General features: G+C 38.4%; 1 protein-coding gene across 4 annotated transcripts in view; it reads right to left on the bottom strand.

Annotated features, from left to right (window-relative positions):
- CMYA5 (cardiomyopathy associated 5) overlaps positions 1–23,835 on the bottom strand; it is a 104,417-nt gene that overhangs the window by 19,692 nt on the left and 60,890 nt on the right. For all 4 annotated transcript variants that reach the window (XR_010840178.1, XM_067031201.1, XM_067031202.1 and 1 more), the window contains 4 exons: positions 19,415–19,533; positions 14,392–14,541; positions 11,723–11,869; positions 10,469–10,616 (listed from right to left, as the gene is read on the bottom strand). Coding sequence is in view for 3 of the 4 variants with exons in the window: in XM_067031201.1 (XP_066887302.1) it covers positions 10,469–10,616; positions 11,723–11,869; positions 14,392–14,541; positions 19,415–19,533 (564 nt within the window). In the remaining variant the exon portion in view is untranslated. The remainder of the gene's footprint in view (positions 1–10,468; positions 10,617–11,722; positions 11,870–14,391; positions 14,542–19,414; positions 19,534–23,835) is intronic.

The following is a 23,835-nucleotide window of genomic DNA, read 5'->3' as shown; positions in this document are numbered from 1 at the left end:
ATTTATGATAAAAACCCTCCAGAAAGTAGGCATAGAGGGAACTTTCCTCAACATAATAAAGGCCATATATGACAAACCCACAGCCAACATCATCCTCAATGGTGAAAAACTGAGACCATTTCCACTAAGATCAGAAACAAGACAAGGTTGCCCACTCTCACCACTATTATTCAACATAGTTTTGGAAGTTTTAGCCACAGCAATCAGAGAAGAAAAAGAAATAAAAGGAATCCAAATTGGAAAAGAAGAAATAAAGCTGTCACTGTTTACAGGTGACATGATACTATACACAGAGAATCCTAAAGATGCCATCAGAAAACTACTAGAGCTAATTGATGAATTTGGTAAAGTAGCAGGATACAAAATTAATGCACAGAAATCTCTGGCATTCCTATACACTAATGATGAAAAATATGAAAGTGAAATTAAGAAAACACTCTCATTTACCACTGCAACAAAAAGAATAAAATACCTAGGGATAAACCTACCTAAGGAGAGAAAAGACCTGTATGCAGAAGACTATGACACTGATGAAAGATATTAAAGATGATAAAAATAGATGGAGATATATACCATGTTCTTGGATTGGAAGAATCAACATTGTGAACATGACTATACTACCCAAAGCAATCTACAGATTCAATGCAATCCCTATCAAACTACCAATGGCAATTTTCACAGAACTAGAACAGAAAATGTCACAATTTGTACGGAAACAAAAAAGACCCCGAATAGCCAAGAAATCTTGAGAACGAAAAAAGGAGCTGGAGGAATCGGGCTCCCTGACTTCAGACTATACTACAAAGTTATAGTAATCAAGACAGTATGGTACTGGCACAAAAACAGAAAAATAGATCAATGGAACAGGATAGAAAGCCCAGAGATAAACCCATGCACATATGGTCACCTTATCTTTGATAAAGGAGGCAAGAATATACAGTGGAGAAAAGACAGTCTGTTCAATAAGTGGTGCTGGGAAAACTGAAAAGCTACATATAAATGAATGAGATTAGAACACTCCATAACACCATACACAAAAATAAACTCAAAATGGATTAAAGACCTAAATGTAAGGACAGACACTATCAAACTCTTAGAGGAAAACATAGGCAGAACACTCTATGACATAAATCACAGCAAGATCCTTTTTGACCCACCTCTTAGAGAAATGGAAATAAAAACAAAAATAAACAAATGGGACCTAATGAAACTTAAAAGCTTTTGCACAGCAAAGGAAACCATAAACAAGATGAAAAGACAACCCTCAGAATGGGAGAAAATAGTTGCAAATGAAGCAATTGACAAAGGATTAATCTCCAAAGTTTAAAAGCAGCTCATGCAGTTCAATATCAAAAAAACAAACAACCCAATCCAAAAATGGGCAGAAGACCTAACTAGACATTTCTCCAAAGATGATATACAGATTGCCAACAAGCACATGAAAGAATGTTCAACATCACTGATCATTAGAGAAATGCAAATCAAAACTACAATGAGATATCATCTCACACTGGTCAGAATGGCCATCATCAAAAAATCTAGAAACAATAAATGTGGAGAGGGTGTGGAGAAAAGGGTACCCTCTTGCACTGTTGGTGGGAATGTAAATTGATACAGCCACTGTGGAGAACAGTATGGAGGTTCCTTAAAAAACTACAAATACAACTACCATATGACCCAGCAATCCCACTACTGGGCATATAACCTGAGAAAACCATAATTCAAAAAGAGTCATGTACCAAAATGTTCATTGCAGCTGTATTTACAATAGCAAGGACATGGAAGCAACCTAAGTGTCCGTCGACAGATGAATGAATAAAGATGTGGCACATATATACAATGGAATATTACTCAGCCATAAAAAGAAATGAAATTGAGTTATTTGTAGTAAGGTGGATGGACCTAGAGTCTGTCACACAGAGTGAAGAAAGTCAGAAAGAGAATAACAAATACTATATGCTAACACATATATATGGAATCTAAAAACAAAAAGGTCATGAAGAACCTAGGGGCAAGATGGGAATAAAGACAGACCTACTAGAGCATGGAGTTGAGGATATGGGGAGGGGGAAGGGTAAGCTGGGACAAAGTGAGAGTGTGGCATGGACATACAGACACTACCAAATGTAAAATAGATAGCTAGTGGGAAGCTGCTGCATAGCACAGGGAGATAAGCTTGGTGTTTTGTGATGACCCAGAGGGGTGGGAGGGAGGCTCAAGAGGGTGGAGATGGGGGATATATGTATACATATAGCTGATTCACTTTGCTGTACAACAGAAAGTAACACAACATTGTAAAGCAGTTATACTCTAATAAAGATGTATAAAAAAAAAGAAGAGGTTAGGACACAGCCAGACACAGAGGGACCATACGAAGACACAGAGAAAAAACAGTCACCTACAAACCAAAGAGAGAGGCCTCAGAAGAAATCAACTCTGAAGACACTTTGATCTTGGATGTTGAGCTTCCAGAATTGAAAATAAATATCTATTGTTTAAGCCAAAAAAAAATACGTATGGCAAAAAATTTTTAAATTGCAACTCATATCATAGATGAAGGCTAATGTTCTTTAAAAAACAAAGAGCTTCTACAAATCAATAGGAAAAAAATACTACACTCTAACAGGAAAAAATGGGTAAAGGAAATGAACAGTTCATAGAAAAGGAAGTACATGGGTCTGAAACAGACAAAAAGATGTTCAACCTAGTAACAGAAATGCACAATTAAACTATAATAAGATTCCATTTTCTACTTATCAAACTGTCAAGTTTTATCACACCCTGTGAAGGCATAGGTATAAAGAACCAAGCACACTTACATGCTGCTAGCCAGAGTGTAAACAGCTACAGCCTCTATGGAGACAATTTGGTAATATTTATCAAAATTCAAAATGTTCATACCTTCTAACCAATCACGGTACTTCTAGGAATTTATCCTACAGATATACCTGCACATGTATGAAACGATATATGCACAAGGTTTTTCTGCAGCACTCTTTGTGAGAATGGAAACAACTTAAGTGCTCTCAACTGGTCAAATAAATTAATGGAATTGTTTTTTAAAAAACTGATGCAGTTCTATTTGTATTGATATGAGATACCAGGAAATATTTTTAAACAAGAAAAGTAAGGTGGTAGAAATATGCATATAGTATGCTACCATTTGTTGACAAAATATAGATGCTGTGTATGCACAGACTATCTTAAAAGATAAATATGAATCAGATAACAGTAATTGTCTCTGGGGAGAAGAACTAAGTTAATGAAGTCTAGATAGAAAGGAGACAATTTTCACTGTATTCCTTTTTGTATCTTTTGAATTTGTACCATATGTATGTATTATCTATCCAAAATTAATTAAACAATTTATTTTTAGAGCTATATTACAAGTTCAGGAGTTGGTTGAATGTGTTTGCAAAACGCAAACATCAGTTGGAACTCTGTAAAGTAACTTCTCTAGGAATTTTATAATTCAACAACTTGTGTTGGATGGAAGGAAGGGGTGTACATGCGCTCAAGGTAAGCTGAGGGGCTGGTCACCACAAGGAGTGGCTATCCTCTGCACTGCCATGTCTAATACCTGGATCTAAACATGTTTTCTCCCAGGAAAAGGGGGCAGCATGTGTACAAACAATATGGAGGAACCCAGTGCCGTGACTCCTGGAAGCAGCCTACAGATGGTGCTGTCACTGCAGTGCACAACAGATGGCTAAGTATGAATTGTTTTTTAAAAACACAGTGGGCTCTTACTGTTGGCAGCACCAACATTCAGCCAGTCAATCAACACCATTTAATGTGAACTGTGAACAGAGCACACTGCTGGGCCCTATGCGGACCAGCTAGTAAAGTAGTGTTTCCCATACCTGCCTGGGCACAGTAGACCTTCTGAATCAGAATCTCTTAAGAGGAGCCCGTGAATATAAACTCTAACAAGCATCCCAGTTGTTTTTCTATGATCAGTTAGGCTTGAAAAACATAATCATAAGATAGTGTGGGGTGAGAAGGGGTGGGCAGGAGAAACAGGAAAAAAGAAGAAAAATCCATGAGAACATAAACAACATGAAATATGAGAACAGCTAACTAAATAGTTTTAGCTATTGGAAGCCATTTATAAAACCTTAACTAACCATAAACATGGAATTTTTTGTTTCAGATGAAAAATTTTGGTTAAATCAAGATTAAGAAGAAAATTCTTTATATACTGACTTTTGGGTTTTTTTTTTAAACTTGGTAGATAAAAATTTTTGAACAGGACTATTTTTCATTTGATAAATGAGGATATTATGAGACTCAGTGTTAACTAAACATCACTATTAGTTCATAGTAGTATAGAAACATAACATGAGGGCTGAATCCTGCTGACCCAGGGAACTTAGGCTTTCCTGTAATTAGCATCTCTCACAAAGTCAAAGAGAGCCAAAGGATTCCAGCAGAAGGATACTGGAGCTTTGTTTCCTCTGTAGCTAGTTACCCTCCAAAGTTTGAATGATACCATTTATATTTCAGGCAGAGAATCCCAGGAGCCTAGTAACATTCATTCATTCTTCTGGATTCTCTAAGCTCTCCTTTACCACTCAAAGGTCACATAGGTGGACAATTACTTGAGGTCCCATAGAACTGCCTGCACAGAATGGCGATTTAATGCTGTGTCTTCAGAGCCCATTTAAAAAATGGTTACATAGGGAATGTTTTTGCATCTTTTGTAAAACTGCTCTTAAAGACAGTCACTACTATCTTGTTCAATAGCCCTTATATAAAGATCTACGTGAAAAATTCATCTTAGAACTGAATGTCGAGAAATATAATTGTCTCTCTTAGTGAAGTGCTGTGTTTCCTTTTTTTTTTAAAAAACGATGAGTTATGTAATCTCTTTCTTTCTCGCTCTTGCTCTCTCCCCCACTCTCCTGTTTTCACTTTAGCTGCCAGGAAGTTCATATTCAAATTGTATGTTCTGTTGAGGTACTGTTCTTAATCTGTGCTTTCTGATACAACCTCCTTCTGCATTATCTGGCTCTTGGTCTTACAGGGTTGTTTTTAGTGGCTCTAGTATGCCTGGGTCTTTTATTGTTAACTAGAATACTTTTGGAAATTGACAGATCATGTTAGAAGTGAAGGAATAGGCTGGTTTTCCACTGACTGAGATTTTACTACACAACCAGGAGGTGTATAGGATTTTCAATGATCAAAGTTAAGTCAGATTCATTTGGGAAGAAAATTCATTTAGAAAAAGCTGAATGCCAAGAATTTCAGTGGGAGCGGGGGTGGATTATCTTCCGGTAACTCTCTCTCCCAAGGGCTCCCTGAAGAGGAATATTACAACTTGGGTCAGGAAAACAATACCATATGAAGATTGTCTATTACCTCTTAATTACTCAATGCATTTTCACCCAGTCATGTCAGTTGGCCTTCCTGTCACCCTGTGAAGCAAGCACAGGTTAGGAATGACTGTCTCTTTTACCCATAGGTTGTGGAGAAGGTCAAATCATTTGCCCTTGACTCTATCGTCAGTCATCACCTCTCCAGCTGAAAGCTTCGTAAAAACTTAAAAAAAAAAAAATTCCGGGATTCTTCATCTCCTGCTCAGGCACTAAGTTCATTAGGAAATTCACCCTTATTTGTCCTTATTATATGGACAAAGTGGCAGTCATCCCCAGCTAGAATACCCAGCTGTGACAGACAATCCTGTTCCTGTCCCATCACGTGTAACCCCAAAAGCTAGAAGCAGGAAGAACAGGAGCTCACGAGTCCAGCACCCAGAGCCCCACCCACCCTGGGGAGGCTCCCAGGGAGGGTGGCCTGGGAGGGTCTCCCTGCCCACAGCCTTGGCCGGGGCTGGGGAGCAGGAAGTTCACTACCAACCACTTCTGTGGCGTATTGAGTCTCACAGATTTGTCACTCAGTACACAGCTTCTTTCTGCACAGCCTACACAGCTAAGCCCTGTACTATATTTCTCTCAGTTTTCCCTCCTCCACCCACAGTTCTGCTGACTTCTTTCCACACAGGAGAGACTGAACAGCTGAGGAAACAGCAGAGCGGTGGAAAATTTTTGAAAGTGTTTTGAGCCCACCCAACCTGAGGAGAGCATTCAAAGAAAAACAGGAAAGGGTGAGTAGGAGCTCCCTCAGCCCCCGCACACAAGCCGGGGATTGTCACTCCCGCCCACCCCCAAGCCCAGTAGGGGCCGACTGCTGGGATAGAGCCGCGGTGCCCACACACAAAATATGCAAATGTGTCTTCTGTGAGGATGATGGAATGGAGGCAACTGCTCGGCTATTTCAGACACCACATCACGGAACTTGGGAGCACAGTAGGCACACTGCATTCAAACACCTACTCTGAGAGGTTAACCAGCAACTTTGGTCTTAGATTGGAATTTCTAGAGGCCATCACACGGGAGAGTGAATGCAGGTCCGAAGATGGATGTGTTTCTGTTCTGGCAACCAAAATTAGACTCCCTAATCTAAAGGGTAATCAATGCCCTCCATGTGTGTATGTGCAATTTCATATTACTCATCCTTTTCTCCCTTTTCATTTCCTTTCAAGTTCTCTTCCCACTCCAGACAAGAGCTTTTAAGGCTGTCTGTCTTTTCAGGGATTGAGGGTGAGAAAGAGATGTAAATTCATTTAGTTTTTAGTCCTGTTGGGTTCTCCATCTCTGCTTTGCTAGAGATTCCAGCCAGTTAGAGGACTTGGAGTTGGCAAGGGCAAAAGGAGACCAGCTAATGCCATCATTCATCTATTCGTTCACTCATTAAATAGAGCTTTAATAAACAGCTGCATAGATAAGTTTCCTGTCCTTACCCAGTTTTTTGTGGGGTTTCTTTTGTGTTTTGTTTTCTTTTCTTTTTGCATCTGATTTAGAATAGGGGTTTTACATAGAACCTAAAATGTATGTAAGGGTTATGTAACCAATGGATCAACAAGAATATCAGTGTCCTTCCCTATAAGTGATCCATGAAAAGGCTTCCAGTCCACAGGTTAGACTAGTCTTATCTCCTACTTAAGTATCCAAGCACTAAAATTAACTCATTCACCATTCTTCTTTACTTTGTTGGCACAGTTTATTTTTTTTTTCCCATTGTGAATAGGAGATTATCATCAAAGCTGATCTAACTTTTTTTGTTGGTGTCAGTATTATGTGTTCAATATTGATGATATTTACCCATTCAGGTAACACATATGTATTGAGTAGCTACAATATGCCAGACACTGTCTCAGGCACTGATGCTGCCACTTTAAATAATAATCCCTTCATGGAGCCAACAAGTGAGTGGGATCAGACAATCCTTGGCTTGCTGTTCTTTCCAAGACACAAAATAACTTTAATTATGCACTGCTCTGCAGAAAAACAAAGTGAAGAATGTGGTTCTAATAGAATGGAACAGTAGGGATTGTTTGCCTTTGTTGGCTAGGGATGATCAAGTGTTGAGGTTCTTTGTTTATCAATTCTACTGTCTGACTAGCTGTCTACAACTGACATCCTAGAGACTGGGCAATATAGATGATAGTAAATAGTTAATGTTTTGTAGAGTTTTGAACCATCAGACATTGTAGGGAATGTTTTAAAGTTGACTGTAAGAACCAGATGGTCAAAGACCTAAGACACATGGCTACTCCAGAAGAGTAGAATTTTCCTTCCCTCCTGAACTCTTAAATTGGAGAACAGAAGAGATACAAATGAGTTTTGCAGCACTGGGACTCTGAAATTAAGAATGAATTATTTCACAGTCTGTTGATGCCAACCAGAGGTATAAGGCATTGAGGTTTCTTGTATTCGTGAGGGATCACAGGGTAGTGATTTGTGGCCAACAAAATTGTGCTTGCCTCAAAAAATTATCTATTGTAAGATTCAGCAGGGATCCAGAGAGGCTGGAGAGTCATCCCTGAGGGTGGATTGAACATACCATTCTACTTCCTGGCACTGAGGGGGTCTTTTAGCACCTAATTGGAAAAGAGCTCCATCTCCAACACAGCCCCGAACTGTCAACAAGCCTTCTGCATGTGGAATTTCCCTTCACTTCTAGCTTGCTGGACCACATCCATTCAATAACAAAGGATTCTTGTAGTGTTCCATAACTTCTACAAACTTCTGCTTATCCAGCCTCTCAAATGCTCTCCTTTGGCAAGAAAAATAAAAATGAACCCACTGGCAAAGTCTCAAAGGGATAAACTAATGACAAGTCATGTTTTAATAAGCTCAACTTTTGTCTTAATGAAATTGGTGGATGGCCATTTTTTCCCTAGAAATGGAACTGTCAATGATTTCTCTGGCTTTGAAGAAGGATTTGTTTGGAATGCATTGTTCACTCTTGATATCAAATGGACTTTTTATTTGAGGGCCCCAGGATGATCAGAGAAAGGAAAAACTTTAATTAAAGGGATCTTGAATGGTACTGTATTCTCTCTTTACATCTGTGTTTTTCATGTGACAAAGGAAACCCAGGATACACAATAACTTCCAGTTGTCAGGCTGTTAAGGTATGCTAACTCAGTCTGTGTAATGACACAAGTTTTAGAACTAGTGGAAAGAAGAAGACAAACCTGAGTGTGCATCCTGACTCCAAACTCTCACTCCGTCATTTAATACCTTGGCCAAATTATTTAACCTCCCTGAGTCTCATTCAATGGAAGTCATGACCTCCCTCCTAGAATTGTCGAGAGGGTTAGATGAGATTTAGCACAGCTGCTGGCATGTTGAAGGCCCTCGGTGATGCCATTCCCCCTTCCATCCCCCCATTCCCTTCTCCCTGTAGCCACATTTATGAGATGACATCACAGTTCCCACGTGAGATGGCTACTAGGTCTCGGGGTTTCTCTCAGATTTCTGCTGATTTAAGAATCCAACTGTGCTGGTATTATTTATGCAAATGTCAGCTGGGGACTGATGCTATAACAAGGATGAGTCACTTCAGAGCATTCCTTCACAGTCTCATCTTGCCTCAGAAAGAACTGGGCTTTCCTCACTGATGGTGAAGAAAGATGGGAGAGATTGCCCTGGGACTCAGGCACTCCAGACCAAATGCTCTCCTAGCATCAAGAGTCTTTTGCAGAGAATGTCCAGGACTCTCCTGGGTGCCATTCAACAGTGGTTAGCAGCTTGGACTGTGAAATCTAACAAAACAAGGTTTGAATCCTGATTGCCACTCACTAGCTGCTAGCGTCTCAAAGCATATGTTTTCTTTCAGTTCGTCTGAGGATTAAATAAGGCAACATACATAAGGCACTTAGAATAGTGACTTGGCACATAGTAAATGCTCAATAGAAGCCAGTTATAATCGCTCTCTCTTTGTCTCTGTCTTTGTCTCCCTCTTTTCTCTCTCTTCCTCTGTCTCTCTGTTTCTGTCTCTGTTGGTCTGTCTGTCTGTCTGTCTCTCTCTGAGTTAACCTCTCAGCTATCTGCTGATCATTGAAGCCTGCCTTCTAGCAATTGGCACATTAACAGAGATGTTGTTTCTTGTACATTTACTACGTTCTCACTTCTGCTGAAATGTCTACATCCCATCTATACACACTCCACTCAACATTAATTTGTCCTTTGATCGTTATTTTGTGAAGCCTGCCTTCAAATACTTGAAAGAAACTATAATTATTGCTCAGTCATATGAAACCAAATCATAACTAAATAAATAGCTGTTGATTGATAATGAAAATAATCAAGAGCTTAAATAATATACTTTATTAAAAAGCTGTCTAATTTCATACCATTATTTCCAAGTTCCATATCCTGCCAAAATAGTTTATCTCAGTAAATTTGGTTAAAAAAATCTCTATCAAAATATGAATATTAATAATGATTTGAATCTTCATCATGGAACACAAAGTTGCCCTATTGCCATGGATTGGAGGTTAAGAAGTAAAAGAAGTAACAGTAAATGAAGTAACATTTACCAAAGGTCCTCTGGATGCACAGCCCTTTATTGATAAATTTTAGTTTCATAATTTTAGTGAGAGAGCTTTACATTTCTTTTTTCCAGAAAAAGTCTCTAGATTCTTCATGCTCTTGAAGAGGCAGGTATATCTCTGTGGTAATATATATGTCATTAGGTCCTTATATTACCAATATATCACGGAGACATTCAAATTTACATTACATACAAGCTCGCTATTAGTTTCCTGAGTTAGGTGGTACCTATTCTGATCTAACTACTAAAAAGCAGATAACATATGCATATATCCTGTCTAATGACTCAAGTTAAATATACCTCAAAGAATGTTCTATCTTATTAAAATTCACATATATTTTTCTTTCAAGGGAGTGATTATTCTGCATTGCAGCATTTGTTTATCACAAACTTAGGGTTCATTGACAAATAGTGATGGAGTTGCAAATCAAGTCAACAGCTTAATTAGCTCAGGAGGATTTTAGGAAGCTTTTCTCCCTCTGTGAGCATAAGCTTAGAGGTTAGCTTGGAGGCCTGCACTGGTCTCCTGGCATCCCAGGGTCTCCCCATGGAGAGGGATCTTTACCTGAGGCCCTCGCCCTCGGGAGAGTGCTGTCTGCAGTACTCCAAAGTGTAGGTCTCAGTGGCCTCTGGGTTGGCAGGCCGCCATCGGATGGTGGCTGTGTTCCAACACACAGTACAGTCCTCAGCACAGATCACAGGGGTGGAGGGCGCTGCAGAGAGAGAACCAAGTCAATTGTGGAGCAGTCTATGGCAGTTCTGCTTCCCTGGTACTCTGGGAAGAATGTTTGGGCATGATTTTATTTTAATTTTTGACTAAAAAATACATTCTGGGTTGAAAATCCAAAAGGTATAAAAATGTATACTGTGAAAAGTCTCCCCCTCACCCCTGCCTTCCAAATTGCCCAGTTTTCACCCATCCCCAAACAGCCTCTAAAAGTAGCTTCCTATAAATCCTACCAGAGTTTCTTCATACATATACAAGTAAATAAAATATTCTTGTCCCCTTCCTTTACACAAAAGTTAGCCATGATTTTGCCATCAATAGGTGCTCAATAAATACTTATTTTAAAAGGCAAGAAGAAAGGATAAACCAGTGAAAGTAAGTTAACTGCCTCAGAGGGGTATCCAAGACAGGCCAGGGCAGGGACAGTTAGAATTATCTTAAAGGCAATGCAAACTCGGCTTATCCTACACCTGCTTCAGCCCCCTGTGAAAAGGTTCCATCATGGGAATGCATTCCCAGCTGAATACCATTGCTGAGAAACCTTTTGGGGTCTCCCAGCACCTATATGAGGAAGCCAGAGCTTCTTACCTTAGCAAATGTGAACTCTATACACTAGACTTTCTCATCTCATGTCTCCCCTCTCCTTGTTTTTAAGTCAAAGAAATAATACCAAAATTCTTGTTGTATCCTGCACACTCCATATTCTTTCTTACCTGGGCACCTGTGCTCATCTGTATTCTTCAAATGGAATACACTCCTTTAACACATTATTCCTACTGATCCTTTAAGGATTCCATTCAGACATCAGTTCTAGGAAGCCATTCCTGACCATGTCCCTGCCCTGTCTCGAATACTCCTCTGGAGTGTTCTGGATCACGGCCCTTACCACACATTTTTTATAATCTTTTGTTTTGTGTCTCCCACACTTGAGTATGAGATTTGTGAGAGGAGCCCAGTCTTATTTCTTGTTGTAACCCAGCACTGCACAATACTGAGCGCACAATAGGTACTTAACAAATGCCTATTGGTTGATCTTAATAGTCTGTGAAGAATTGAGTATTGCCTCCTAACACCCTCTTAACATCTCTTTACCTGTTCTAAAAATTGCCCTTTCACTGGGCAGGCTACATCCGGTGAAATTCACAGCCATTACCCACACTTGATAGCATCGGTCAGGTTCTAAATCTTCAAAAACGCAGTAGCTTTCTTTCACGGTCACTCTGTATTCTTCTACCAAATCTAGCATAAAACACAATCATAAACTCGAGGGTATCTTCCTAAGTTAGTTGAAAGTTACAGTTATTGGAAAAATAACACATTTTTCAGTGGGAAACACAAACTGATAAACTTACAGATACTACTGTGTGATAGATAGCACTTTAGAACACTTAAAGCAACAGCATTCTGAAAGATATTTAGAATGACACAGTATTACTTGTGAACACTTACCAGAAAATAATAGCATATTAGTAAGATCCTGAGCTTCATATTCCACAATTAAAGTAACTTATTTCAATATCAAATACTAAAATTACAGAGTTTATGTTAACTTAAATCTCAGTAATACATTCTCAAGAAAATTCTTAAGAAGCAATGCCATATTTCAGGAGAGTATGTAATAAAATAAGGACGATCCCATGTTTTCTAAATTTATGATGTTAAAAAGCATCTTTACAGGTTAGTAAATCATTTTAGTATTCAGTATGGTTTTCAAAGTTTCAAATCCTGCTTCCTTCTCATGAATTCCAGAATCTTTCACCTAGAGATTTCCACAATTTATAGAAATAGTTAAACACCTTTGATAAAGCATAAACTATTCTAAGAAATAACTTTGTTTAGTTAAGACATTTCCTAAAATTACTTATATTATTTTCAATATGTTAGTAGTAAATATTACTCAATAACATTCTGAACACCTGCCCCTTGGGCCAATCTGATTATTCTTACTGAATTTTTCTCTCCTTTTAAAATAACAATTTTCTTTTCTAAATTAGCCTATGGTAATTCCAGTTATCCTCTCTTATTACTCTATGATGTTACGTCTTCAAAACTCCTCCAGTTAAGAAACCCAGATTGTTCCCTTTTAAAGTAAATTTAAGAGATCTTCAACTCAGAAGGTTTCTTCAATTGCATCTCTCTTTCCCAGTGAGCTATACTTTCTGTGCAGAAAGTTTGGCTTAAATAGTGTCATAAGACATATACACTGAAAAACATTTCCCCATAGCCTAGAACTTGTGACTGCAGTTTTCAATGGAATTATCCTTTTAGGCTAAATCCTATTAGCCTGGTACTCCTTTTAACAGAGCACATAACATATGTTACTGGCGACCTATTACACATAGCATGGTATCACAGTCTAGACCATCAGATTAATGAACAGGCATCAGCAGAGTTCAAGACATTGAATGAATGAGACACAGGACAGGTAAGTGGGGCATGGTGTGGGGGGTCAGGGGGCGGTGGCAGTGAAGCACTTTTTTAAAGTACTCCAGGAAATAAACAGTTGTTAAGAGGAGTCTTGGAGAGCCGTGAAGTTCCATGATGTAACTGGATATACACGGTGAAGTGTGGTATAACAGAACAAACACAGAGTCAAGCAAATAAAAACGTAAGCTTTGGAATCTGAAAGATCTGTATTTAAATCCTGCCCTGGTCCCGAGTAACTTGTGTGGTCTTGGGCAAATTATTTAATCTCACATTAGTTTTCTCATTTGCAAATGCAGATAAGAGCACTTTCCTTGTTGTGCTGTGACAGGTATATGGTAATAGGTCCCCAATAAGATAGGAGTTCTTATAGACAAACTTAGCCAACTTTACAGTATGCCTATGGTTGCTTTCTTACTTTTTTTCTAATTTAAATAAGTATCACATGACATCTGAAAAGACTTAAATACTGGTTAACAGTGAAATACATTATAATTCATTCCTTATTACAAACTGGGTTCCTATGCCATGTCAATCCTGTCACATGCTCATCTGATTTCCAAAATACATGGGTCTATCTTCAAGAAGCAATACAGAATGCCAGCAGTCCCAGATCTGATTCATCAGGAAGTACAACCTCAAACTGCCTGGCTTCTAGGTCTTATTAGAGGTCCTAGAGATATTTACAGAGGCTCAACTATATGACATGCCACCCATTCACCCTCCTAAGTACTTTCACCTCTATCTTCATATTAATTTGGGACACCAGAAGACTACACCATACAGTCTTCTCATGCCTTGAGAAGTGTGAACTCTGAATTTACCTTTATAGTATGTTTTCAGCTTTTATCAAAGGTGGATCTGAGAAATGCCAACCATGACATCCAATGCTGCATTTGCACTAAAATTACTGTGGAGGACGGTGTCCTATATACAGCTGATTTCTCCTCTGCAAAGTGGCACACTTTATACTTGTCTTTTAGACTTCAGTTCTGATTGAAACTTTGTTTTCAACACTTTGGTACATTACCTCCTGCCTGAAAATGAGAATCACTTAATTTCTCCTGTTAACCTGAATATTCAAAGCCAAATTTGAATTTCAATTACAATATTCATGTTGATCATTAGGATGATATTTATGCATTTTTGTTTTCCTTGATCCTGATTTCCAAATTTTGCTTACATGTTATTTCATTATACGATTGTTGGTTCATTGTTGTTTTTGTAAGTGGCTACTAGTGCTTTGTGGAAAGAGTCATAATATGTATATGTTTAAATACTACACATTAAGATATAGAAATGTACATATGCATCTGATTTTGTGTTAGCAATCCTACCATTTACTTCCTGGTCATCTTGTGGCTCCTCCATGCAGTAAACCTGGAATGAGTCAATGACATCTTCCTTGTTCATGCTCCAGTAAACTGCAATTGTTGTGCTAGTGGCAGAATTTGGTTCCTGAGGTTCTAATCTAGGAGGCTGTGGAACTGGAATATAAGCAAGATTTATTATCACTAATGCTGCTTTTATTGATTTATTTTTTTTCTTTTTGCAAAAGTCACTTGTACTTACTGATAAAAATGGAAACAATACAGAAGTACATGGAGTAAAGCTGGGAGGGCTACCTTGTTCCCAACAGCCCCCAACCCTAAGGATATTCCTTGAAGGCAACCACTGTAACAGTTGAGTGTGTCTCCCTCCAAAATGTCTTGTCTGCATGTGTACATATGTACATATAATATACATAGAAATAAACAAAAAATGGATCTCCCAATTGGATCACTTGATAATATTCTTCTGTAATCCTATATTTAGAGCAATAAACTTATACAAGTTAGAGGATTCATCAAATGATTTGGTTTTCCTTCAAAACAAAACTTTGAGAACGCATTGCTAGATAACCAATATTGTATCCTTCTACATCAGTATAGAAACTATATTCAAATAGAGACAAATGAAACCATTTTTAGCTATAGTTGCTATATAATCAAGGCTGAAAAAGACTTGCATGAATAAAATATCAAAATATACTTTCTGAAACTATTATCCCATTTTTCCATCTCCAGCATGACTATACCAACAACTTTTTAAAACAAAATGGAAAAATTACATGGGGGAAAAAGTACCCTATTAACTGATTCAAATATAAGGTTTAGATATCTAGTATAAATCTATTATTCTGAATTTTAAAGACAACAATATTCTCAAGTGTTTTACTAGAGATTTCAAAGGTTTATAATTATGCCTATTGAACATTAACAGCATATAGGACACCATAAATCAAGCTCCTATACAATTCTCCTCCAAAATTTTTGAGATATAAAAGCATTGAACATAGTTTACAAATTAGAGGAAAAGGTTATTCCCATAGTTGAAAAGATGTCCTGTTTTTAAACTTATTTGTGTTGTTATTTTCCTGTCAACAATTTCCTGAGAGATGAGCTTGCTGAATAATATAGGCCAAATTTTATGAGATTACTTTATTATTTATTTATTTATTTATTTATTTTTTGCGGTACGCGGGCCTCTCACTGTTGTGGCCTCTCCCATTGCGGAGCACAGGCTGCGGACGCGCAGGCTCAGCGGCCATGGCTCACGGGCCCAGCCGTTCCGCGGCATGTGGGATCTTCCCGGACCGGGGCACGAACCCGTGTCCCCTGCATCGCCAGGCGGGCCCTCAACCACTGTGTCACCAGGGAAGCCCGAGATTAATTTATTAAAAGTCAACATTGAAGGGAAAGAAAACAAAGGTTAGTTCAACAGGAAAGTGGAAATTAGAAGAAATAAATGGGTCTAAATTTAGTAAAGGAACAAAAAGAGACACATTGAAAAGATTCAATAAAGTGATAAAGACCTGAGGAAATACACAGTTATGAAAAGTGAGAAGCAGGATAAGAGAGTGGGCAAGTTCATGGGCTTTGGAGAAGAGAGGCTGGCCTAAGTTTAAATGCCAGATCCCCCACTTAGGAGCTGTGTTATCTCAGCTTCAGTTCCTCCATCTTTAAAATGGGAAAATGATAATAATACCATTTCCTCCCAGGGTTATTTTAAAAAGCAAGATAATGTATATTAAGAGCTTAGCAATGTATCTGAGACATAACCAGTGTTAACATTCAGAAAGCAACATGGCATTTTTCAGGAGCACAGAAAATGGAGGAGAGAAGGCAGGAAGCCCCTGAAGATGGGAGGTGAAGTAGAGACCCATCATCTGGTCAATCACAGAGGGACCACAGAGGTAAGCCATGCTGGGAGCCTGCATGATAAGACAGGAAGCCTGCCGGTCAGAGCACCTCCGCAAGGACTGATAGTGGTTCAGAGACTCTTATACTATCTTTGACTTTTCTGTCTTCCCAGCAGGAAATCAGTGTCACATTCTAAAGGAGTCCATCCAGATAAATGTAGTTCAGTACATTTTCATGTTGCCCAAGTTTATGGAAGAGCCAAGCAGATTGACTATTATCAATCATCTTTGAAGCAGTGCTGGAGAACTTCTTGAGGCATGAGCAACGAAAATGCTGCTTTTTTTCTCTATGAATTATAAATTGAGCTATAGCTGCTTTTTAAAACTGGCAACATGTTTTCAAAAATCTCTCTCTCAGGTACCTTAACAAATTTAACTTTGATAATTGACCCCAAAATCAACAAATTTTAAGGAATAAGCAGTTGTAGGGAATTAAGCAAAGAATGTAAGCTAGAAATAATTTTGTACTAATCTACTCCTTTAAAAACATTAAAATTAAAACATCTTTTTTCAAAACAAGAACCACTTTTATTCTTCAAAGTATTCTAAAATTAAGAAGAGAGTATGAATATTCCATAGATGTAATCTAATAAGTGGCTGGATTTACAATTCCTGTGTGGCAAAAGGATAAATCAGAAGCTCAGATTTTACACGTTAGCAATGCTATTTACGCTTCTGTAGTAATAAACTTGAGTAGGAGTAATGCCAAAAAAATGCAAAATGATTTTAAGGCTTCTTTGCCAGAGGCTAAGGAAGTAGGCAGAGCATCACCCCAGTGGATTCCCTCCGCCTGACAGTGTGCCCATAAAGAGCTGTCATGCTTGGCGAGCTAAGCATTAGATCAACCTGCACTTCAGTACCTGCGGTGGATACAGATTCCCACGCAACCTAGCTTTCAAAAGGGTCCCCAGGAGAACAGCATTATTTGCAGTAGCCAAAATGTGAAAGGAACCCAAAAGTACATCGATGAGTAAATCGATAATGGATAAGAAAAATGCAGTATAGACATCCAATGGAATTTATTCAGCTTTAATAAGGAAGGGCATTCTGACACATGGTAAAACACGGATGAACTTTGAGGACATTATGCTAAGTGAAGTAAGCCAGTCACAAAAAGACAAATACTGCATAATTCCACTTATATGAGGTACCTAGAGTACTTTAAATTCATAGAGACAGGAAGTAGAATGGTGGTTGCCAGAGGCTGGGGGGAGGGGGTGGAGGCAGGAAGAATGAGGAGTTGTTATTTAATAGATACAGTTTCAGTCTTGCAAGATGAAAAGAATTCGGGAGATGGATTAGTGGTGATGGTTGTACAATGGTGGCTTCAACATGGTTAAAATGGTAAATTTTATTTTACGCATATTTTACCACAATTTAAAAAAAAGTTCTTAGGAGCAGAATCCAGGAAGCTTTGGATGTCACTAATCTATAGTTACCCCTCCTTTCACAGCAATGCACTCAGCCTCTTTGGTGTAGAGCAGTAGTTCAAGTGCAAAGACTCTGAAGCCAAACTCCATCCATTACACACACCCCAAATAGCTGTGTATCTAGGGTAATATGTGAGGCATTTCTCTGTTCCCTTTATTTCCTCACCTGTCAAATGGGAATAACAATAAAACCTACCTCCTAGAGTTGCTGTGAGATTAGATGACGTCTAATTAGGTAACAGTCTCCACACTGCCAGGTGTCATGTAAGCACGGAAGAAATGTTAGGGGCTGCTCTGTTTCTCATCATAAAGGTCACATCCTTTCTTTATTGCATCTGTTTATTACAGTGATCAGATTAGCTTTTTAAGGAACCCGGTGAGGACTCTATAGCTGAGAGATGTTGTTGGTCACAAAATGAGCAAAAACTATCTAGCAGCAAGTCAACACCCTGGGCTCCAATTCTGGGAAGCAGATGTACAACGAGTGCCATTTATATCTCAGACCAGTCTCCCCATAACAGTTTGGAACTACTGGGACTGCCACATGCACTGTTTCTGAATGAATCATTAACACTTTGTGACAAATTTAACTCTGTGACCTCTAAAATATACAAAATGCCCTCTTATTGCCCATCAGATATTCAAAAGAATATCCTTCTAAATGAACAACAGCATATAACGAATCCCTTAAAAGCAAAAGAGCTACTCTGTTGACCAGAATTTCTTGGTTTACAATCGCTGCTCTATTCAAATGCTTCTTAAAGACATTACAAGAAAATACCCTTTTGTTCTGAGATATTTCTAGAGAAAACCCATTAGGACAAATGACTGAATTTTTCATTTTATATAGGGTTGATGGGTTTTGCGGGGGCAGGGTGCTTTTTTGTTTTTCAGTTTTTTTAAAGACACAGTAACCTTTTACTAGTTACTAAATTAAAACTCTTCCCACAGAAATGAAAGTTAATTGTCAATTTGAAAACAGAAGTTGTCTTTAAGGTTTGCTTTGGAAGACTATAGCATCTTTTAAGGAGGGCATCTAAGTACATTTTACAGTAAGTGGAACTTGGTTACTTCACTGAAACACAGCAGCTTTGAAAAATCTAAAGAAATGTCATTGTCTTGTTTGTTAAAATAACACATTAAAAAATATTCTGAAGAGCCGGCAGGATGCTTTTCACAGCTGAGTAGGAGGCTCCTGGCTACAGAGCATGATGCTGAGTTGTTAGTTCTCTAAGTTAATCTGTTTAGTTTGAAAAAAGGAAAAAGAACTCAATTGAAGAGGGGAAACCACTCAGAAAGAAAAATCTGTTCAACACATATGAAAATATTTGATTTATTTTTCCTTCTATACCTGGCTGCTGGCATGAAGCAAATAATCTCTAGAAGAGAGAGAGAAATCCTCTTTTAAAAGGAAAAAAAAAGAGAGAGAGAGAAGACCCTTCGATTCCTTTGCTACTTCCTTCCACCTCCTCAATATCCCAGCACAGTCATAAAGCGTCAAATCGAAATGCAGTTTATAACTGAAATGGTTTGCTAGTCTCACGCTTTATTTCAGAATCTAGCTTTAAATTTTTACAACTAAGATTTTTCTTTTTCCACTTATATTTCCCTACATTCAAAAACTTTACAAAACAAATAAGAAAAAACTGCCAAATTTCATCAAGGTAAATAATATATTGAAGTTCCTACCAGCCACTTGTTTTAACGTCTGGTCACTTCTTGCCGAGCTGTCATCATAATGTTCAAAAAGTGAAAACGCAGCAGGCATTCTCTCTAAAGAAGCAGTGCTCTCCATAGCAGAAAGCAACCTATCAGGGGAAAATATTTCTATATAAGTCAAGAAATTAGCATACAAAATGAAAGCTAAGAACAGTTATTCAAAATGAAGTTGTTGTTGGTGGTGGTGGTGATGGTGGTGGCTTCTGTGAGGCGTTGTATCCAAAAAGAATTTAAACTGTTTCAAAATCTAGAAATGTATGTACAAAATCTATTCACAGGATTCTTCAGTGCAACTGGTAATATTAGAAACTCCATTCCTATATCCTTAAATCTGAATAGATTCCATTGAATTATACAGTCTTAATTTTGCCTCTATAAAGTTAGTCCTAAAAATGATTACATTTTAATGATTGTTTATACTCCCTAAAGATAAAAATGTTCGGAGCCCATCTGGAAATTCACATACTGTGTGATATCTTTGCTGTTTTCAATCGTCACTATTATACATCTCACCATTTAGTCTTTCAAGAAAATATGTTCACCTACTATGTGCCAGGCACTGTTCTGGGTTCTGGGATACAGCAATGAAGGAGGAGAGTAAAAGACAAAATAAGCCACAGTATATAAGTTAATAGCTTTCTTTATACTCAAGACTGCCTTAGGAGGTATGCCAACAAATACTCAGCATTGGTATCCAGGTGAAATCTGGGCTTAAAATGTAAAAAAAAAAAAAAAAAAAAAAAAAAAAAAAAAAAAAAAAGGTAGATTCTGAAGAGGGAAAAGGGGAAGGTAGAATTGCAAAAACATTTATCTTTAGCATGAGGGGCCTAAACTTTGGTTAGGCTCTCTCCTCTGTGTACCTCACTCACAGAGGACTGGAATTACCTTCCAGAAATTAAGTCAACCACTAGGAACTCCATCAGCTTCATAATCATGGACTTTGGGGTTTGGGCAGCACAGACCCACCTCTAAGCCTTTCACCTGCTGTTGGAACTTTCGTCTCCTAAATAATTGTGTAGCTCCTTCCTCACTGAATTTAGATCTCTCTTCAAATGTCAGCTCTTCAGAGAGGGCAGCCCTCTCCCTTCTTCTATTCCTTACTCTGTTGTGTTTTTTCCTCAAACTCATTACAACCTATTTGTTTTTGTCTGTCTACTTCACCTGACTATAATCTACATGCAAAAAAAGGACTTTGCTGGGTTCACTACTGTACTGTAATGTGTTACTTGGCACATAGTAGGCTTTTAATAAATATATTTTGAATGAATAAGAGAACAAGATTTCATTTGGATGAGAATATCAGGATCTCAGGTCTGGAAAATTTATCAATATGAGGGGAAAAGATTATAAAATATAACTGAAATATTTAGAGTGCCCACTATGCTTACTTGTGTTAGGAATAATAAAATTCACTATCATCTGATTTGGGGGAGATGTTCCAGGAGGGGCTTCGAAGAGGAGGTGACATTTTGCTGAGTCTTAAAGAATAAGTAGGAGTTTCCTAGGCAGAAAAGATAGTACGGGTGTTGCAGAGAGAAGAACAGCATGAATAAAGGCATGGAGTTGTGAAAGAGTATGACACACTCAAGGCCCAGAGGGGACCATGGGCTACCTTGAGAACTGGGAAAGGGAGACAGTTAGAGATGAAATAGAAAGGTGATTCATGGCTTGACTGGGAAGTCTTTCATATCCACCAAGAATTTCCATTTTGTCTTTTAAGGCAGGGAGAGCCATAGAAGTGTTTACACAGGGGAAGTTTAGAAGAGTACCCTGGCATGAGTCTGAGGGAGGATCAGAGCAAGTAGACTAGAGAGGTAGTGAGGCCCGTTGGGAGGACCCCATGACGCTCTTGATGAGGGAAGACAACACGAACCTTAATTAAGGCTTTGGAGACGTAGAGGGTAGAAATGATAGGCTCAAAATGAACAAACAGGGGTGACTAGTGCACATACTAAGCCCTCTCAGTACATGTCACTGACGAAATGGAGGACTTTTTTGTAGCACAGAAGCTGTAGCTCTAGATAGAACACATAAAATGTTTGAATTTTCCCTTATGCACTGATCTGTTCAATTTTAACATCAGTGTGTGTAAGGGCAAGCGGACATCTTTTTATGAGCAGGTCCTACAATGGTTGTGACTCTCTTTCATTATTAGAACACAAAAAAGCAAAACAGAGGAAAAAAAATTATCCTCTTAACAGAACAGCATTTTCTAAGCAAATGTGTTTTTTTAAAATATGCAAATTTTGAGTCTAAATATCCTTGACAGCATTCTTTAATTTAAGCATTTTCAGTGTCAACAAAAATCATTTAATATATGAGCACTGCCTTTAGATATATAATATGATGGCAGGGAAAAAAAAGCAGCAAGGGGAAAAAACTAGGAGAAAAAGCTAGATAATTAGCATTTCTCATAGAAAGGAACACCAATGACATTGAGACTTTGAGGCAGAAGTTGTCTTGAGAACATGAAAGGCTTCATTTTAGTGAAAAAAATCAAGCTTCATCATGTGTGTGCACATTTAACAGGATTTTCTTTAATTGCTTATATTGCTTCACCAAATCCTGAATTTTGTTATCTTTTTTCTTTACAGAAAAATAATGGTTATCCCAAGTATACGCTCTTTTAGGCAACATGCAGCTTCTGCAAAGATTAATTCATTGTCAATTGGACGATGATATCAAAATTAATTAAAATGACACACAGATGAACAAGTTCAAGCACAAAACCAAAAAAAATGGTATTTAGAATTAAATGCATGTCAATTCATATTAGCAAGTTAATATTCTAATGTTTAGAAAAGTAAAAACGTGAAACTATATATAGCATTTTTAAAGGTAAACACATTTGCAAATTTTCATTCACCAAGTTTTCTTGCCTATCAGTATCTTCCACGAGTGAATGAAATATAATAAATAAGCAAATATGCCCCTACATTGTCCAGTGCATACAGAATGGCACTCTAAATCCATATACTTTGGGGGTAAAAATAAATATCAATAATATTTAGAAGAAATGTGTAATTTTTTTTTTTTTTCAGTACATGGGCCTCTCACTGTTGTGGCCTCTCCCATTGCAGAGCACAGGCTCCGGACACGCAGGCCCAGTTGCCATGGCTCACGGGCCCAGCCGCTCTGCAGCATGTGGGATCTTCCCGGACCAGGGCACGAACCCGTATCCCCTGCATCGGCAGGTGGACTCTCAACCACTGCACCACCAGGGAAGCCCGAAATGTGTAATTTTTAAAAAATAAAGAAAACTGGGAGCAAGGCCTGGGTATCAGTTTCCAGACCTGCCCGGTGTGCCTTTGACTCCTGCGTGAGAATTGGTACATGTGCAGGTGCCTGGTCCCACCTGGATTCTCCTGTAGTGGATCTGGGGTGGAGCTCCAGAAGCTTTGGTTTAACAAACTGCACAGGCAACTCAGAAGCCAGTCTGGGGCACCACCGGGCCAGAGGATAGGTTGTTATAAACCAGAGGTTCTCAACCCTGCCTGTGCACTGAAATCACCTAGCAAGCTTTAAAAATATCCTGGCCACACCCCACATCAGTTAAGCCAGAATCTCATGAGGTAAGATAGAGGCATCAGCATTTTTTAAAGCTCCCTGAGTAATTCTATTTATAACAGAGCCACTGTAATGAAACCCTTACTGATTAATGCCAATATTAATATACAAACTATTTTCTTAAAGCATCTTGACAATATTCTGTTGAGCTTTTTTTTTTTTTTTTTTTTTTTTTTTGCGGTACGCGGGCCTCTCACTGTTGCGGCCTCTCCCGTTGCGGAGCACAGGCTCCAGACGCGCAGGCTCAACGGCCATGGCTCACGGGCCCAGCCGCTCCGGGGCATGTGGGATCTTCCCGGACCCGGGCACGAACCCGTGTCTCCTGCATCAGCAGGCGGACTCTCAACCGCTGCACCACCAGGGAAGCCCTGAACATATTTTTTTTAAAGGTAAATAAGATTCATCTGTACAGTTTTCATTATCTAAAAAAATCAGGTTTCTAATCCATACCCATTTTTCTATATTTTAATATATCACAAATACAAATTTCTGATTTTACTTTATGCTATTTCACAATTTGGCATTGAATGCAATGAACTGAAGATAATATTTACAATTTTAGAAATTTACGTTAAAGGGGTAAAAATGATTAAAAAAAAAAAATTAGGCTCTAACAGGAGGAAAGACCTCAGGCCTGGCTATGAGGCAGAAGGGAAAACGTGTCAGATCAGTATGAGCATTTCACTATCAGATGCTCCAGAAGATAAACATAGATCTGCTATGTGTTATTATAGACAACATTTCCTAATTTGTTGTTGAGTGTTTTGCCTTTTAAATGAATGAAGAACTTCTCTTAGATTGAGTGTTAAAAACAACAACAAAAA

The sequence above is a fragment of the Kogia breviceps genome, chromosome 4 (genome assembly GCF_026419965.1).
Source record: "Kogia breviceps isolate mKogBre1 chromosome 4, mKogBre1 haplotype 1, whole genome shotgun sequence".
Taxonomy (NCBI): Eukaryota; Metazoa; Chordata; class Mammalia; order Artiodactyla; family Physeteridae; genus Kogia; species Kogia breviceps.
The sequence above is the reverse complement of the archived record's forward strand: the minus strand, read 5'-3'. Positions and strand labels throughout refer to the sequence as shown.